Source organism: Leiobunum rupestre, chromosome 5 (assembly GCF_980474605.1).
Source record: "Leiobunum rupestre chromosome 5, qqLeiRupe1.1.hap1, whole genome shotgun sequence".
NCBI lineage: Eukaryota > Metazoa > Arthropoda > Arachnida > Opiliones > Sclerosomatidae > Leiobunum > Leiobunum rupestre.
In genome coordinates this window covers 73,182,884-73,203,224 of record NC_143388.1, presented here as the reverse complement: position 1 = coordinate 73,203,224, position 20,341 = coordinate 73,182,884, and the positions used below count along the sequence as shown (strand labels likewise).

The 20,341-nt window shown below is 33.0% G+C and overlaps 1 protein-coding gene across 1 annotated transcript; it reads right to left on the bottom strand.

Annotated features, from left to right (window-relative positions):
• Positions 1–14,320: 14,320 nt before the first annotated feature.
• LOC149945828 (uncharacterized) lies at positions 14,321–15,899 on the bottom strand. Its single transcript, XM_090176733.1, has 2 exons — positions 14,456–15,899; positions 14,321–14,382 (listed from the first exon to the last, which is right to left on the bottom strand). Exons 1-2 carry the CDS (start codon positions 15,897–15,899, stop codon positions 14,321–14,323), a joined length of 1,506 nt encoding a protein of 501 aa, XP_090032859.1.
• Between the last annotated feature and the right edge of the window lie 4,442 nt (positions 15,900–20,341).

Sequence of the window (20,341 nt, the reverse complement as noted above, 5' to 3'; positions counted from 1 at the left end):
AATATAAAGAAACTTTAGATTTGCTGCAGAGAAATGTAGCGTTAATGGTATTAGAACTGCGAGGAAAACATAAGTTGCCCATGAATGTTTCAGCAAGCATATCGAATAGCTTTGCGGGAGTATTAGAAAATGCTATCGAAACTTCTATTACATTTAGCACTGTTAATGAAGTCAATTTGAATTTGGGAGATCTTTATGCTTCAAAAATTTCACGATAGGTTTTGGGTGTAGTTAAAAGTTACCATCTTCTTGAAAAATACTGTAACGCGAATTTAAATTTAATTGAAGCTATAGAGTATTTACTAGGAAACAATAGTCAATATACCCGTTATAGATGTTTTAAAACATCACATCATGACGTGTGGAGTGAGGTAAAGAGTTTCCAATATTTGACAGATTTTGATGATGGTGAAATATGTAGAAACCATCCAATGTTTTCACGTGATCCTCAATGTCTTCGGCTCAAATGGTGTCTGTCTCTTAAAGCGGGGTACTTTTCTATTAGGGCTTCTCCAATTCTACGATATTCGTCGGGGGTAGGATACCATTTATACCTATTTACATCTTCAAAAAGTATTTTTATGAAGATTATTTAAACTCGGCTATGGAAATTCAAATCGAGAGAGAAAGTTTTGAGGTAAACTCGATAATAATGGCAATAACCTCAATGTTTTCCGGGTATTATGTGTTTCAAATGGAATACCCAAAATGCCTTTCAAAAACACTAGAATACTTTCAAAAAGTAATATTCAATATTGCAAATGATAAACTTTCACCTTCAGTGCTACTTATTGTCAACAAATTTAAGGTTTAAAATTTTTGTTAAAGCAAATATGGAATTTATTTTATTCTCTTAACTGAACCATTGATGTTTCTTTAACCCTTTTATAAAGTTACGTGAAACTTTGCAATATTAAATGATTTACTATTCAAATCTGAAAGTCTATTTATTCATTCAAACTCTTAAGCTTTAGCTTTCAAATATGCACGTTTTATCAAAACTATATTACCTAATCATTATTGAAGTCCATAACATTCAAATTTGAAAGTTATTACCTTAAAAAATTTACTTTTTAACTCGCTCTTTTCATCATTAATTAATTAATGCTTTACCAATCTTATTTAAATGAATAATTCTCCAATCAATTTTGGAAGTAAAAGCATTTAATATTGAATGTGGTCTTAACCTTTAATAACGCATTCCGTTATGTATGATCTACCAATCACAATTGAATGAACATTTCTATAATCAAATTTGCAAGTTATAACAATAAAAAATGAATGCTGTGTCAACCTTTCGTAAGTCATTTTCTATTGAATGCTTAAACATTCAATTTAGAGTGATAACAAGCATTAATTTTTGAACGTCTCGAAATCATTCAAATACGAAAGTTAAAGCATTCAGGTACAGTATAAGCCATTTGAACGCTAAAGCATTCAATTTTGGGATCCTTATTCTTAGAGTGCAATGACTGATTTGAGTAATAAGGAACTTGATGCGTATCAAAAAAGTTGTGATAGTCTAGCAGCTTAAATAAAAAGAAACGACCATATGTAAGAGAAAATGCCAGTGGAAAAGCAGTCTAATGAGGTTGCTTCTGTACCTTGATAAAATATAATGCAATGTACAGCGAGTCCTTCTCACCAAAATAAGAACGAGCTTACGGAGAAACAAAGAGCCTATTTTAAGAGTAATGCTTCAAAGTAATTTTGGAAAAGTGATTCTTGAAGTTCTAGATAAACCTAAAGGCACAATAAATGATACAAATGAACCTGGAATTAATGAAGGCTGTAAGTTTTAATTGCGCATGGTTTTGTACCGCATTACTTAAATTTAGTCGAAATTTCCCTTAAAGTAATTTTGAATTTAGTTAGAAGTGAGTGTTATAGACGTCAAGTTGGCAAAATATTAAGTGATAAAGAGATTAACGAAAAGTTCCAAGAGGTTTTTTACACAATTCATCTTAAAGCTGGGTTAAAGCTGTCATCAGCGGAAGATTGGCCCTGTAGATATGCACCAACAACATTACTAAAACTATACCTTGATATTATCTAATTGCAATTACAAGAGAAAAAAACTAAACTAGTTAAATAAAAGTGCAAATCCCAAAAACATATATGGAAAGGAAAAACTTTCTCCGGAAGTCCAGCATTATGTTGGAGGTTTTGTCATTCATTCCTTGAAAAATCAATTAGAAACAAATAAGTCTGACTTTCACAATGAAAGTATTCCACAGCTGGTCCAGAACGCTACTAAAAGAGAGTCAAATGAACCTTCATACGAATACGAAAACTGGATTAGATCTATTAACAGAGGATGTTTAAAGAATATCAATAATAGCACGTTTGATCTCTTTGATATGAATGCTCACATTGGGCTAACACATTATGATTCCGATAATCAGAGAAACGAAGATATGGCATTAAAAGCGAAAAGGGAGGGGAAACTTCCGACTAAATTTAAAGATTTAAGTTTCTCGTCAATTATTACATAAATACACCAATGTAAAAGCTTTTTTTAAATTTTTTTAAATGAAAAATTCTTAAGAGAAACTAAAAGTGTAAAAAACAAAAGATAGCCTTAGAGGTGCTTTAAATCCTACTACGAATAAAATAAAAAAATAGTTTTATTATTTAATGTTCTTATTTTCAGAGAAAATAAATTATTATTTTAAATGTCCCTTTACGTAGTTTCGGTATTTTTTCACCATTCTGATTGTTCATGTATTAGATCGGAATGTTTCTTCATAGGGGTAACGGTTATGTCCACACATGCCACGTGGTTTCCCAAAATATTGTTCGAGGTTGATTTAGTCTTCGGGTCAAAACATTCTAAAGGTCGGGGGTGGTTAACTTTTATTCAATAGATCCAATCATCCATTCCGAACCAATACTGGCCACCCCAGCCCGAAATATTGAACTCTTGACTTCTTAGAATTGCCCCAAACTCTAACGAAATTTTTAAAAGATTTTCTTTGTGGGACTAACGTAAATTCAACTGATTAAGTAAACCGACTATCCGGGTAACGTGTTTACTCAGAAGCACATTTTGCTATCGTGGGTTGTCAAAACACTGACCGGCAACGTTGAATTTATCAAATCGTTTAACTGACTAGGACATTGCTGTTCTTATTCCAAGCTACAAGAAATTGATACTGCACTTTGTATTGAAAAGCTTGAAATGTGCGAAAGTGTTCCTCTCCCAAATGGGGTTAACCCTAACTTTCCTACTGTTTTGGAGTTTTACAACATAGATAGACAAGAGGAGTCTCTTAGCGGTTCCGGAACGGCGCATCGCGTAAACGGAATTATTGTCCAACCAGTATCAGATTCATGTTCTCCACAATGTTCTTTGACTCAACTTAATAGGATAGAGAACTATCGAAAATACTAGTTCCCCACTTGATTCGTATTTTGTGGTTAAGAGAACAGGCCCATCACCAATTCAACCACTAGATATCAGTTTTACCACGAAGAAAGTTGCTCTGTAAGCTATAGTTAAAGATCTGATGTGGGTTATGGTGCGAAATATTGAGTCAATTGGTCAACGAATAAGCTCCTGGACTGGTTTCAATATCTCGATAAGAAATAATATTGAAGTCGCCACTAACACAATTGGATATCTTCCTACTATTACCGCTCCAGCAACCAAAATAACCACTGTTTAGGAAATATTGCGCAATTCCTTCGATATCAAAACTTCACTAAATTATTCCTGTTGTGTTGGACCAGGCTTTATACGCGAAAGCCACCGAAATAGCATGGGCTAATAAATAAATGTTTTCTGGAATTTATTTAATAATGGAAAACTTTCAAACCATGTGCAACTTTATGTCAAGCATCGGGAAAATGTTTGGCGATGCCGGACTTCGTGATTTAGCAGCTGAGTCTGGAATAATAGCAAAAGGTTCGATTAATAAAGTACTCGATGGAAAACAATACAACGGAGCTGTTCGTTTGCACAAACTTACGTTAGAAGCCCTCATTAGGGTAGCGTGGAGAAGATTTTGTACGCTATGTCGAAAAAGAAGTCGAAATGCTCGACAAAACCCTAATCGTTCTATCAGAAATTAACCAGAAGACTGGCCCCGACAAATTTAAGGCTGCTATTTCTGACGAATCTTGGGAATACATCATTAGAAAATTTAATAACTATCTAGATACTTTAGGAAATGAAAGGGACGCGCTTTCAAGTTATTGGATGACGTATTTAGACATGGTTAGCATTATCTTTCGTCAAATACGCGCTGATAGGGAAGGCGATTGGTACCTCCATTTATCCGCAATACGAGAATTAATTCCGTGGTCTTTCGCGATGGACAAAACTAATTATTCCAGATACCTGCCTAAATCATAAAGCGACTATTGAAGCCTTTTAATTCAGGTGGCCGGGTTAGAGAATAGCTGGACGAACCGTTTTTCAAAAGAGCCGTCACATTTAATTAACAATTCTTCCGAAAGGAGTTCTCCCTCGGACGTAGATAACGATCTTTTGTCTGCTAGAGAGAAAGTAGAAGCAGCTTATAAGTCTTTTCTAGAACAACGCTTATTGAAAGGTGAAACCGGTTCCTTCGAACCAATCAAAAATTAAAGTTGAAGACGTTCAGTTCCATGACTAAACCCATTAGGATAGGAAAAAAACGAGAATTTACTTTAAAAGCGCGTCAAAAACTATTTGCCAATATCATTCTCATATCGGAAAGACAAAAGTTGGACATGCAAGATGTTTTTAGTCACCCACTAGGTCCGTTACCGTGGGCATTAGCCAACGCTGACGGAACGATAAAAAATCCAACAAAGCTGCCTTAGCTAATTATTTAGAGAGCCAAGTAGTTCCCGTTTCTGTAGTTCCTTCAACGAGAGCTACAATCATAGACACGAAGGCACTTATTCAGAAAATTCAAGGCGAAAACCACACGTTCGACCAGTTTGTAGATCAAATATTTTTACAAATTCTTCGTGTTGCTCGAGAAAGTGATCGAATAGACGTACTATTTGACGTCTACAAGAAATAGTTAAAATCCATGGAAAGAACAATTAGAGGCTCACGAGAAGGACTTGCGTTTGGTCAAATTCGACCTAGTCACGAAATTAAAAATTGGCATAAGCTCTTAACGTGTCCTGAAAGCAAAAACAACCTCGTCAAATTTCTTTTAGATAGCTAACAACAAGCAAAATATAGAGATAAATAAATGCACAAGAAATTTTTCGTAGCGCATAACGAAAAGTGCATTGAATTGACCAAGGAAACCATTCAAGATATAGCCGAATTAAAGTCGAAACAAGAAGAAGCGGTTACTCGACTACTTCTACAAGCAAAAGATGCCGCAGGAAAGCACTACAAGTTGGAGAGTCAAACTATACCTCTCCTCGGAAGAATTGTCCCTAGTGGTATAAATTTCTCGAGATAACCCTTAAAGATATATCTCCGCAATTCAGAGTTATTGGCTAAAAAATGTTATCCCAGTTCTATCTCGCCCAGTATAAAATTTTAATTATAATTAAACTAATTGAGACGAAACGACCAATTTTAATTTATTCAGAATATCATAAGTTAAGTTGTTACAACAGTGAGTTAGACGTACTATAACAATGCACAATTGTATTACACCGGCTTTATAGTAAGAATTTATCAGTTGAACAAAATACGAAGCAAATTTTAATAAACACTTTTATTTCGACACTTGCCCTCGATGAAGATACCGTAGAATAGACATTTTCGACATCTGGTAGTGGAGGACTCGTAGACTTCCAGTTGACGTTGTTCACATACCACATGAAAAAGACCAATGCCAGCCAATTTCCAATATCATATATTGACTCGCAAACCCAGGAAACCAATGACTGTATTAGGAATCAGCTATCCAAATATCTACACCAAATGTATTAACAAGAAGCAAAAATCTTACCATCAACAGGCACAAAGAGCCACTTGACTAAACGCAATCTCGAATATCAATAAACGTTAAATGAACGCCTTCGCTGTATTGCACCTATATTTAAGACGTTTATAAAACCCGTAAATAAATAACAAAAAACTAACAAAGTGGATCACCCTTTAACCCTCTTATATCTGCTGACTGCGCTAAAACAAGATTTGACCTTTAAAATTTCTTACTTAAAAAATTTAGACATTAAAAACGATTAATATACTGTTCCGCTAAGCTGAGTTTGTAATTTTCCAAGAAACTTAATGTGTATCGGTGGTTCTGTGGTAGAACATTCGCCTGTCATATAGAAGGGCTCGGGTTCGAAACCTGGGCGGCTCATTCTTTTTAATCAACAGAGAAGACGTTACATTAGAATATCTTCGATGCAATAATTTAAATGGAGCACAAAATTTCGTTCTATTTTAAAAACCGAAATTTAATACTCTGTTAATTTGCAATAAACGCTTCAGCTTAAGCTGAGCTTATAATTTTCTTTGAACCGTAACATGTATCGGTGGTTCTGTGATAGAAAACTCACCTGACATAGTCCCCTCGGAGAGGTAAAAACATTATTTGCGTTACTGATGACAAAGATGTGTTTCTTTTATGTCTAGCATTTAGCCGTCAAATAAACGCTAACATCTTTTGAATGAGAGGTCAAAAATCGAAATTTCGAATTGTAGACATTTGAAAATTGGTTAGCGCAATTGGAGCTCAAACATACAGCGCATTGGTATGGCTACGCGCTTGGGCCGGTTGTGATACGGTAACGGCGATAGCTGGTCAAGGAAAATTAAAAGCTCTGAAGCTTATTAACAAAAATGAGAAATACAGAGACGCCTGCGATGATCTAGTTACTAATTGGAAGTTATCTGAAGAGACATTTAACAGAATTCAAGAACTAACATCCCAAATGTACTGTAATAACACAAAGGCAACAAATGCCAACACACTCAGGTACCAAATTTTTCGCGCTAGGAAAGGAAACATTAAGTCGGGTCATCTTCCACCTTGCGCTGATACGCTAAAACCGCACACACTGAGAGCAAATTATCAAGCTACAATATGGAACAGAAGTCTCGAAGCATTTTCAGATATTCCTGAACCAACAGATGGTTACGGTTGGAAAATGGACGGAGAAGTGCTTGATATTCTGTAAATGGCTGGGCAACCAGCTCCAGATATAGTCTTAACTGTATTTTCTTGCAAGTGCCCTCGTGTTTGTCGTCCAAATGAGTGTACTTGTATAATAAACAATCTGAAATTTAGAGCTGTTTGCAAGCAACTGTATGAAACATTGTGATATATGGCGCCATCTAACGCTTAAAATTAAAAATGTTATTTTCGCTTTTTTAAAAATTCGTTTATTTATATATTTTCACAGACAATTACAAATAATACTTTTTTTAATATTATATTCTGCAAGATACGGACTTTTTATATTATTTGATGATACATTAAACTATCTGGGATAAATATGGGCGTATGTATACAAGGGGGCGACCATTTAATATAGGGTAACTTTTTTATTCACCATGCACGAAATAAAATAAATATTATCATATAAATGCGAAGTTTTTATTTTCTTTAAAATACAATATTTAACTAATCATTTTTTCGATCGGAAGTATCTGTGTCTTCCGCGTTTTGAACGTATTGTTCGTCTTCTTCGATCATATTTGAATTTACCCTACCTCGCTCGCTTACACCCAACGACGTACCAATTCACCCAAATATAGTCTATCTTACCCAAAAACACAAGTATTTTCCCAATTTAAATTTTTTGAAATTTATTGTTTTTTTAAATATATGATTTTCCCATGTTAAATCACATAGATAAATTTGAAATTGGGCGTAACTTTTCCCTTTGGGAATTTTGAAGTTACGTTTAGGTCTACTTATTCACCGAGTTTATGTAAAATCGGTGGGTTACACCTTGGGTCGTCTCCTCGTTAGTGTAACTACGTACATTAATTTTCGTAAAGTTGTAGGTTCTGATGTTAAGGATGTATATGCGAAGTACCGAAGGAATGAATGAAAATTGATAGACCGGAATTCAGTCGAAGAAATAAGTAAATAACCACTCATTTGTTAAGTGTTATCAGTACACAAAAAAGGATCAACACACACTCAGTTTTTAATAATGTTTAAATTCATAATGAACTCTAACTGTTTCGTTGCGTACCCATTTTATCCAATCATCTCACCACTTGCTTCAAAAAAAAATTAAATACTCCACGTGGACGTATTTGAAAAAATTGTGGGGGCCTTCATAATTTTGGTGGGGCCTTCAAATGGTTGGACTACCTCCCCAAAAATCCTGGCACCGCTACTGCGTATTTCACATCGAAGGTCGACAAACAGAAACGGAGATATGGCCTTTTCCGAATCTCTAAGGCCACCATTTTAAAAAGGCCGCCATCTTGGCTAGCTGGAGGATAGAACCCCACACCACCTATTTTCCTAAGTCTCAAGTACCCCTGTTTATGAAAATAATATTGGAATTAAGCCACTCGAGGTGGTAATTGAAAGTTGGTTGGGCTCATGGACTTCTAAATTATCTATCACTTACCGATCAAAACATACACAAAAAGAACCTAACAGTATTTCCTCGGGGAAAATGTTATCATATTTTAAGACCATTTTAAGATGTTTTTGCGCTGGCACCATTTCCCTGACGCTCAAAAGAGCGCTCTCCTTTAATTGTTTATTACATTTAGTACAGTAAAAATACAAACTTCAAAACCCCAGGAAAAAGATATTATTCTCATGTCTGTTTTTTTTTAATATATCTAGCATAAATTTAGAAGAACATCTGATACTCTTGCTAAAATACGCAATTAAAAATCCAACAGATGTTTATTATCGGACATTTTTGTGTAAGGTCATGATTTTTTTGGGGATTGATACCATCAATCATCATAATAATAGAATATTTAGTGTATTAGGTCATAAGCTAATTATAATATTCCTTTATTAATCAATATAGTACTTAACTCCACGAAAATAATAAAAAAATTATTATTATTTTTTTTTTCAGAAATCTAAAATGGAATGGCCAATTTGAAATTCAAAACAACGTAAATTTATATGAAATATGTGTAATACTAAATATTCCTAAATATTATTAAATATCAATTTATTGTCCAAAAAATTTTTATTTTACCAATACTAGTACCTAAGGCACTATTTGAAAAAAGACATGCTTTGAACATTTAAATATGATAGCTTGCATTCGAACTTGATCAAAAGCAAACTTCCTTCCTCACTTTTAAACCATTCGAGCCCTTACCAAGCTTTCATTTTTTTTAGAAAACAAGATGTGACGGACCTTAAAATACATACAATGCCCGATGTAGTAACAACATTCTTAACATTAAATATAAATTTCCACAAATTTACTATCATCTTGTACGTTAACAAACGCACTAGGAATTTTTAAGTTACCAGTTTTTGGAAATAAAGTAGCGAGTAGCGATCAAATTGGTAGGAAATTCAAATATCAGAATAACGCGTTGTCGATCAGTTGGGTCCCGCGATTTGGCCAGAAATCTTGCTTCAATCAGTATAAATTAAAAATTTTATTATTATTTTTCAAGCAATCAGTACTACCCTGTTTCGACAAGGAACATACTTTAAGCAAAAATTTTAATAACGTTACTTATGGAAACAATAAATTTTACCATTTTTGGCAGTTTTTATAACGTCACTTATGATTACACTTAATTTGACCATTTTAAACGATACCCTGTTATGTTCCTTATGATAAGGACACGCGGAGCAATATTTCGGCATTTGGCGGCTTGGATGAATTGCGGCAAACGAAGACACTATTTAGCAACTGAACATACCTATCTACCCAAAAACCGTTCGGTTAAAATTGCAAAGCCCTTTAAACAAAAACATCACGTCCTATATTACTCCAGGCCATAAAAGTTGTGAAATCAAATAACGGGCAAGATCTGTAATTATATTCCCATAAACGTCATAAACTGGACTTATTTATCGACAAGTGATGAGCTCTGAAATACTATGCTAGACCTTGCATGTCCGAAGTGTTTTACTGAGTTAAAATCCTTTGTACAACCATAAAACATTTCAAAGAGAATGGCTAGTATTAGAAGAGACAAGTTTTCTTAGCTTAGCTGTAACGATTCTAGTGATACAATATCAGTTAAATAATTTACAAAGTTAATTGAAGAAAAAGGTCAATATAAGATAAAACGTTTTCTTAAGAATGTATAAAGAGTGAACAAATCATAAAATTTACAACGTAGCGGATGAAAGGCAAACATAAATATCAAGAATTAGTTCCTTAAAACGATGAAGATGGCAGCATTACCTAGTCACGGGACCATTTCAGTCTCCCGACTTAAAAGTTTTCTTTCGTTCTCGTAAAACGTGGCCCGGCTTGTTTATTTTATTTATAGGTGCATAGATTGCTTGGATCGAAATATATTATCTACTCTGTTTAGATTTACTCTTTTACTTAAAAGCTTAGTAAACGAGTTTTAATAATCAGAGTCAACATAACTTGGCAGTGAAATAAACATTGGCAAAGGTTAAATTCTTGTTTCGCTCAAAGTACCATTTGGACAAACGAGAGAAAATATAAACACTCGATAAAATTACTGAAACTGTCCGTACTAATGGTACTCGAACATTTCTGTACATTATCAATAGTTGGCAGTGCGACTATTAAAACTGGTAAATTACTGAAAGCAGACAAGTTGTTGACTGTAGTGACGTAATTACTGAAGTCAAAAACTTGTCTGCTTTATTTAATTATGGTTTTAAGGTAAAAGAATAAATTTAAACCAAGTATATAATATATTTCGATCGAAATAAAATATTTGATACAATGCGATTCTAATATTAGCCATTCTCTTTGAAATGTTTTATGGTTGTACAAAGAATTTTAACTCAGTAAAACACTTAGGACGCGTAAGGTCTAGCATATTACTTCAGAGCACATCACTTGTCGAAAAATAAGTCCAGTTTATGACGTTAATGGGAATATAATTACAGATCTTGCCCGTTATTTGATTTCACTACTTTTATGGCCTGGAGTAATATAGAACCTAATTTTTTTTGTTTTTAGGGCCTTGCAATTTTTAACCGAATGGTTTTTGGGTGGATTTTACGCCATTTTGTTTATAACAATTGAAGTGAAGTTATTATAATATCTTTAAACGAAACAAAGCGGAAATAATATTTATAAATAAAATTGGAAACGATCAAATTTTAAATTAAAATACTAAAATATTTAAATAAATATAAGATAAATATAATTTATAAATATTTAATTAAATATAAGATTAATAAAATTAATAAATATTTAATTAAATATAAGATTAATATAATTAATAAATATTTAATTAAATATAAGATTAATATAATTAATAAATATTTAATTAAATATAAGATTAATATAATTAATAAATATTTAATTAAATTTATTAATATTTAAAATGATGTAGAATAAATTATAGTACCAAACGTTATATCTCTAAATTTATGTCTCTATGGTGTAAATATTTGTAATGATAACCTAGATAATTTTTTAAATTTAAGAAGTTGAAAGATAACAGTGAGTTATTATCTTCTTTACAGAGCTATTATTTGTTTAAAAACAAGACATTCGTAAACGATTAATCGTGTCCGTGACTGGTAAATTTAAGCCTTTGCTTTATCAAATAATCATTTACCAATGCTTTGTAATATAGTTAAGCGAATTCATTATAATTATTCAGGTGTGTACTCATATTTCCTACATGTATCTACCAAATATTGATTCAAAATATTTTAAGTAATATTTTAGCTTGATATAGTTCAGCTGATGATGTTAGTAAAAAGTCAAAGATCCGGTGAAAGACAGTTTACGTGTAATGGTTATAAGATAGTGTTTCGACTGAAAGTTTAAATTTTATTTTAAAAGTGGGAGATCTGCCCTGTAATATCAAAATATTATTATTCTTAAGAATTTTTAATTTATTTAAGGTTTTTTTAATTGATTTGAATGTTTTTGACGAAATTGTTAAAAAAAAAGGTTTGTATTAATTTTTCTGTATATTCCTGATTTTTGAAAGTTTTTAAGACGTATGCTACAATTTTTTTTTACACAGGTAACGATATAGCTCCTAGAAATAACCAATTGGAAGTCTCTGAGTTTTATATTATTTTTGTTATATTGTGAACTAGCTGGGAAGCTCGGCCTTCGTCTGGGCCCCAGCTAGAACTAAAATACCGTGAAGACTGAGTCATAAATAAAACCCTATTCAGATGGAAAATCTTAAATTATCGTATCTAGACCAAAAATTATCGATTTCCCTGGAAAACTATTGTACATTTCTTTATGGTACTAAATTTGAATTCATACACAAAAGAGTTGAAATAAGATTATTTTTTGAAAGCACTACAGGAGTTTTAATTATTTCCGGGAAATAAACAAAATGCATATTATCATTATTAACTGAACTTAATATGTTTAAAAATGTATGAACAAAAGCGGGAACAGCAAGGAGTAATAAACTCATGCTTAGGACTACCCAGCACTTTCGGCAGAAAATGTTTATCATTCATAGGTATTTCAAAAAATAAAAAAAATTATCGTACATTATCGTTCGTTGAGGCAGAATTATCGAAATAATGGTACGATATCGTACGCCAAGAAAACTATAGTATGCATTTAAAATTTCGATCAAATTATAGCACTGAGCGATAATTATCGTACGTCTGGCAACGCTGATGTTCCTTCCGCCACCCCCCCCCCCCCGTCTCCATTCTCCAAGTGACAATGACGCGATATTGACTGAGGCAGAAACATATTGGTTGTATAGGTGTATGTAGGTTGCCGGATTCACGGCACCTTTCCAGGGGCAAAAATACATATATTTCGACTCGCTTTTTAACATTATTTAAATAATTGAGCGGAGCCAGCGTAGCTCCCTTAGCAAAGACTGCTATGGGGATAAAATGCTGGTCCTGTGATTGTCCGAAGCCGTCAAAATAACCTATGCGAAGCGCGCGTAAAAGGCGAGAGAGTATAAGCCGGCCGAAGCCCAGCGCCCGGTGAACCTGAGAGCGCGCGCAAAAGGGGACCGCGTGTATATAGGGAGAGAGAAGGGAGAGAGAGAGAGAAGCCAGATAGCGCGCGGATAGAGGGAACCTGGCAGCGCAGCGCCCGTAAAAGGCGAGAGAGTAAAAACCGTCCGAAGCCTGGGTGTCATAGTATCGCTAGATAGCATGAGTGTAAGGCGACTAACGATAGAGAACCTGTCAGTGCACGTAAAAAGTGTGAAAGAGGGGAGGGGAATTAAATTAATGCATTGCGGGAGAGAGGGAAGTAGTGTAATATTTCCGCTTCTGGCGGGTAACATGATAACAATGAAGCGGGTTTTGGCTGGTAACATGCTAACAATGCTAGTGCGAAATTTGGAAGCCATGTTAAGATAGTATTTTCCCGTAAACCTAATCTGTTTAGTACTTTAGAGGGCATTTGGTTTTTATTCAGAGTTATCTAGGCTTTAGTTGGCAGTCATTTTATTTTTTAGTACCTAGTTTAGGGTTGACAAATCGTTTGTAGGCTATAGGACAAATAAGCTTAAAATTAAAAAGAAATCGGTTTTTAGCATTATTTATTATTAATACCATGGCAATTATTTTAAAACAAACAAATTTAACTAGATATTCAAATTATAATGACTTTATTTAATCTTTATTATTGAATGTTGCAATACGGTAATTTCCAAATGCTAGTGTTTCAATCCCATCTATAACATATCTCTTACTATCAAAAGGACCTAACGCGATGTTAGTAGAATTTGTTGTAAATATCTCATAATTTATTGAGACTATTTTATTTGTGTTTGCTAACGTTATGCGTTGCGTAAATAGACATTCCCGATAGCAGTTATGTTTTATGTTTTAGGCCAACGAAAGAGAGGCCAAGTCTGCCACACAATTCGTCTTTCATAAATCCGAGTTGTTTTTTTGTTAGTTTCACTAAATACTTTATGATCTTTAGGATAGTCTGAAAAATCAAAAAGATGGGTAGACGTTGCCATGTCGTTGTAAACATCATCGGTCTTAATAAGATAACATAGTGAATCAGTGTCTGTGAAACACAGCTTTGCATTTGATCCATAGCGTTTCATTATCTCAGTATAATGAAATTCGTACATGCAGGTTTTGCTGACATCAAGGATACTAAATCCAACATATATTGGCCGATTAAGCAGCATCCTAATTCAAAATAACTTGAAATAGTGAACAAAATTCTAACAAAATAAATTATTTCATTACTTTCTCTTAGTCATTTCTATTCCTACGAGATTTTCTCTAAAAATTCTAGATCTTGTGAAACGAGGTGATGAGCACGTTTGTTTTATTTATTTTTCATTATGAACTAGTTGGATGTTTCGGTGTTTCCTAAGATTCTCCATAGTTTTACCTACAAATAAATATTTTCTTTAAGAATTAAAGGTATATATATTTATATATATATTTCATAAATATCAACTTACCAAAGAAAGCGTTGTTCATAAGTTTGAAAAATGACTTGCTGAACTCATCTTTTGCTTCTTTTCGACGCTGAGTGTTGAATTCTTTATACTTCTTAATCCATGGGCTTTGATTGAACTTTAAACCTCGGTGTATTTTAGTAAGGCGAACACCAAGCGATAAGTATAATTTTACATTTCTGTAGTGGATAATATAGTTATTGCTATTTTCTAAAGTTGGTGTTAGCTTTGGTTGATTCTCCATAAATTTTACATCGATAATCTGCAATTGCTTTATAGTATACGCAGATAGTTCTTCCTGTTTGACAGCTTTTCTAATGGGAGCGAGTGGATAATCATCATGCAGATCGTGAATTTCCTGAGGGTACTCCAAATCAACTTGTAGAATAGAGCCTTCTGGGCTATCATCCCCGACTTTTATTACATCAAACGAATCTATTTCTTCTTCATTTATCCACTGGAATCCGTCTGTAGGCATATGCTGACTCATTGCCCACCCATAAAGATTAACAGCGTCGAAATACATTAGATAGGAGCTTGGTTCTGAGAAATTATAGTTTTCCATGTATCTATTATTAGCTTCAGCGTAGCGCAAAGAAATCATAGAAATTCCTCCTCTAATGCCGTCCTCAATGAAAAGATATTGATCGACATCGGTCAAGAGCTCCAGCTTCACACCAGTCATCAAAGCTTGCCAAGCTAATCCTGTAGAATTGTACACGTAGCAGGGGTCTAGACTATAGTAATGCATACTAAGACTCCTAAAGCTTTCGAAGACGTCAGCGAGCAGAAGCGTATCAGTTAGCACGTAAAGATTTTGGAATTCCTCAAGATTATTTACGTTAAATTTATCCCAGATTAATTGGGTGTAGTCATAGTATTCTTGAGATATATGCTCATTGGTAAGACTATTAAAAAATTCTTCCTTGGGAGGGAGTGACGATTCTTCAAATCCATCCATATACTCATATGGCAAAACACCCTTTCTGGTTAAGTTTTCGGCATTGTCCTTGAAATGCTCCACAAGCAACGGAAAAGCGTTTGAACCTCGAACTCGGAGATTAGCAACCAAGGAGTCTAAGGACGCATTTAGAAACTGTAACGAGTCCAAAAATCTCAACCTTCCTAATGTTAAAGTTAAATATTTTTCCATATTGTGCGGTATGCAAGTAATCCGATGGTTTTTGAAGCATAAAAGACTCTCCATTATTATATGGGAATCATAATTCCGCAAGTTATGTATCACGACCGGAATAGGGAAGAGAAGTTTTCTGTTGATGTTACAAGAATTATGAGCAGCTTCTAAAAATAGTCCAGTACGATGTTCATGGTCTCGAACCTTCCTGTCACTATCTTCAAACTTTTTTCGGCAAATATAGCAATTTGTACATGAGTCGAATTGTCTCTGTTCCTCCACTGGTAGATTAATGGGAATGTTAATATGCATTATCTCCAATAGTTCACTTTAATCCTCTTGAAGACACTCCAAAAATGCTTTGAAGCATTATTTCCATTGTAAACTACTGGCTGCTTGATCAATTTCCCCTCGGGACCAATTATTACGTACGCAAAACCGGAAGGACGATGTTTCCCAACATTGGTTGTACTTGACTTCGCTGGATCTGGCTTAGGAGTCTCAATTTTCTCAATAAAACATTCAAAGTCGGCATATATGACGTAATCAACTCTCGTTTGCATAACATGCTAGTTGAATGTTAACCATTTTTCATTCTCATCTGGCAATTCAACCCTCATAGGACCATAAGCTTTGCAATATTTGATATGATCTTAAAATATTCCTTCACTCGAAAGCCTCTGTAGACAGTAATGACAGTAAAAGCAAGCGTGCTTGTTCTTTGTTTGAGAGAAAAGTAGCTTTTTTAAGTTCTTCACCAAAACAAAGTGTTTTTTTGTGTTCATCTGCTATCATCATTAAATTGACCATTTTAACTTCCTCGCATATATTTTCGTTAACATAAAGCGGATATATTTCATTCTCGAATGCAAAAATGTTAATTGGAAGATTGTTTTGCTTCTCAAACTTTCCAACTTGTTTTATCACCATTGGGAAACTAATACCACTGCGATCAAGCTCATTCTCATACTGAAAGTATTTTCTTACTAAATGGCCATCTTTTTCCACTGGATGTAAAGCTGCCCAAATAGACCACACGGAGCACTTGTCCTCATTTTGAATATTAATTAGCGCTTTTTTATTCCGCAACTCCTGGGGCAGGGGAATGAAGCTCGAACCTTTAAAGAGATCATTTTACTATCTAAAATATAAACCTATATTAAGTAAAGGCTCTTACCATTTAGTGGTTTATAGGGAACCAAGGTTAATCATACAAAAGTTCTTTAAGGGTCCATCCGCTGCCTTCTCTCTCATACTCCTGCATTGATTTCTCTATTTTCAAGAAGGCTTCGGACATCTGAGCGTCTAGTATATCTTCCCGGAGATTGGTGGAAGCTATGCTATGAAAATACGGCGAAGTTCCTACAAGAACTCCTCCCTCGGTGTAAACCGTGGCCTTGGAGTATCGCCCTTGAAGACTGATATACCATTTTAAACCACGCCATGTTTCCAATTGGTTTAAAAGATTATCTCCGAATCTTGCGGAAGCCTGAGAGGAGAAGGTATTGATATTCTTCAAATCATCACCACCACTTGGAAATATCTTATATTTCAAAACAGTTCCACTCAATGCACGAGTTATAGTAACGTCGACATCAGGATGGAATTCATCATCTGGTGGAATAGGGTAACGGTTTCCAGTCAACTTCTGTGGAGCGTGAATCTCGTCTCTATGTTTGTTAAACTCGGCTTTCATGTTGAATGATTTATAACAGTTAATGCAATTATATCTAAAAGCCCGGCAAAATAAAATATTTTATCACGCTATCGAGAAAAAATTTAAATAAAAATCACCAACTTACCGGGGTTTCTTATAATCTGGAGCATATAAATTATGCCGACGCTTGTGCCGACTTAGGTTAGATTCGTAACGGAAGTCACTACCACATTCATCACACGGGAAAACTTTCCCACCACTTCTATTAGACTTCATTCTAGAATATAAATACCAAAGAAATGTTTTAAAAAGTATGAAATTAAAACCATTTTTTTTCTTATTTAGTTAAATACAAGTTTTAAAATTAGAATGGCTACATTGAATTATACACTTATACTTTAAACATAACCAAAGTTTTTAATTAAAAATATATCAAGGTATTCAAATAAGTTAAAAAAATAAATTAGATCACATTATGTTCTTTATATTTCTTTCTTAATTATAGTCATGTTTTAAAAATCTATATAAAAAGTAAGATTTCTTTAAAAAGACATTTTTATCTAGCGATAAATCTATCTTTATAGATGCTTTCGTGAGATCTATTAGCGGCAATGGCAAATATTGTACCAAATACAAAAAGTATCAAGTGTTATTAAAATTTTAATTATTATATTATATTTATTGTTTGCTTGAACCTTTTTTGGTATTTTAAATAGCATAGAAAGTAAACACATTACTTGACTCATAGAAAGCGTAATTATTTATATAGTACATAAATTAACTATTAATAAGGTTACTTTTATTACTTAATAAAGATTAAGTTAACATTATTTACGTACGGCTCTTAACTTAAAAAAAGATTCGAGTGCCTTTATATTATACAAATACATAGGTGTAATATTTTTTTGCATAATCTTAACGGTGTTTATATTATCAATAAACATAAAAATACAAAATTAGCATAACGCTAGCTAAAAATTAAGCCAGTAATAATTCCAGTTATTTAATTGGAACATTTTTTGACTTAGTTAAGATGCATTATTTTTACTCGGCCTATTATTATTTAATGATAAAATATGTATTTATCTTTAAAAATATGAAGGATATATTAAATAATAGGCAAACAACAAAAAAAGCAATACATTTTTATCAATACCACATAGAGCGTAAAATTAAACTTTCTTTTGTAAATTCATCAAACCATATTATTTCTAAAAGCATGCATTTTTTAATTTATATATAAAAAACCATATAATTTTAAACTTTCATAAATGGAAGGGTTTAAAGGGTTTAAATAATAACATCTAGAAACAGTTTTGCACTTACCTGAGGATAATATAAAGAGTTAAAACCAGACGTAAACTTCAAGAAGAGAGCTCCGAGAGAGTACCTTTCACGGCAGAGGCTAATAAACAGAATGATCTTAAGACCCCAAGTTCACTTTCTATTATACCCTATCAATAGCTCCATTTTTGGTTGCACTTTTCTACATCTCACAAACTAGAATACACTTGAAAGTGTATATGACGTATATCAAAACAGTTGCTTACAGATAATCTAACAAGTGCTTTGTTTTCTTTCGTCTAACAAAGTTTTTATATAAATTGAAATATATATGTCTATCATTACATAATTATAGAAAAACTAAAATAAACGCATTTATACTATCCTCAAAAATAACTAATAAGTAACTACGTGAATAAAACCAAAATCCATTTAATACATAGAGACAAAGACAAATTATTATTATTATTTGACCTAGGATTCGAATGCGTTTAAAGCATACAAATACTTAATGTAAAATATATGCATGTTTTGGTAATTATATTTTCAATACACACACAGAAATACAAAAACCAATATAACGCTAGCTAAAAATTATGAAAAAATATTAAACCACTAATAATTTCAGTTATTAAATTAGTACATTACATTATTAGGTATTATTTTTTTAATTAGTTAATTATTAAGACTAAAACATTTTTAACAAGTTTTTTCTTAGTAATTTTTAAAATTGCAAAGATTTAGTCTATGCTTAAAACAATTTTTCGGTCATATAGTCAAGGAAATGTTCAAATATACGTGTGTTTGGTCATTTTGATGGTCAAATAGTCCCAGTATGGACCTGCCAGATGATAAAGTCAGACGTTGAGACGCGGGTAGCGCCCTCCGCCCTTCACGCACGGGTAACATTATCTCCGCGATCATTAGATAATAATAGGCCGAGTAAAATTAATGCATCTCAACTAAGTCAAAAAAAATGTTCCAATTAAATAACTGAAATTATTACTGGCTTAATTTTAAGCTAGCGTTATGCTGATTGATAATATAAACACCGTAAAGATTATGCAAATAAATATAACACCTATGTATTTGTATAATTTTTATAGTTAAGAGCCCTACGTAAATAATGTTAACTTAATCTTTATTAAGTAAAAAAGTAACCTTATTAATAGTTAATTCATGTACTAAATAAATAATTACGCTTTCTATGTGTCAAGTAATGTGTTTACTTTCTATGCTATTTCAAATACCAAAAAGGTTCAAGCAAAACCATAAATATAATAAAGTAATTAAAATTTTAATAACACTTGATAGTTTTAGTATTTGGTATAATATTTGCCATTGCCGCTAATCGATCTCACGAAAGCATCTATTAACATAGATTTATCGCTAGATAAAAATGTCTTTTTAAAGAACTCTTTACTTTTTATATAGATTTTTTAAACATGACTATAATTAAGAAAGAAATATAATGTAATATAATTTTTTTTAACTGATTTGAATACCTTGATATATTTTTATTTTAAAACTTTGGTTTTTTATGTTATATAAGCGTCGGCATAATGTATATACGCCATATTATAAGAAACCCCGCTAAGTTGGTGATTTTTATTTAAATTTTTTCTCGATAGCGTGATAAAATATTTTATTTTGTGGGGCTTTTAGATACAATTGCATTAACTGTAATAAATCATTCAACATGAAAGCCAAGTTTAACAAACATAGAGACGAGATTCACGCTCCACAGAAGTTGACTGGAAACCGTTACCCTATTCCACCAACGATGAATTCCATCCTGATGTCCGAAGCTTTT

Bases quoted from the DNA above. Each gene is read 5' to 3' on its own strand.
- LOC149945828 (XM_090176733.1), bottom strand. From the start codon at position 15,899: ATGCATATTAACATTCCCATTAATCTACCAGTGGAGGAACAGAGACAA. The intron at 14,383-14,455 runs GTAAGTTGATAT...ATTTATTTGTAG, and splicing joins TATGAACAACGCTTTCTTTG to GTAAAACTATGGAGAATCTT.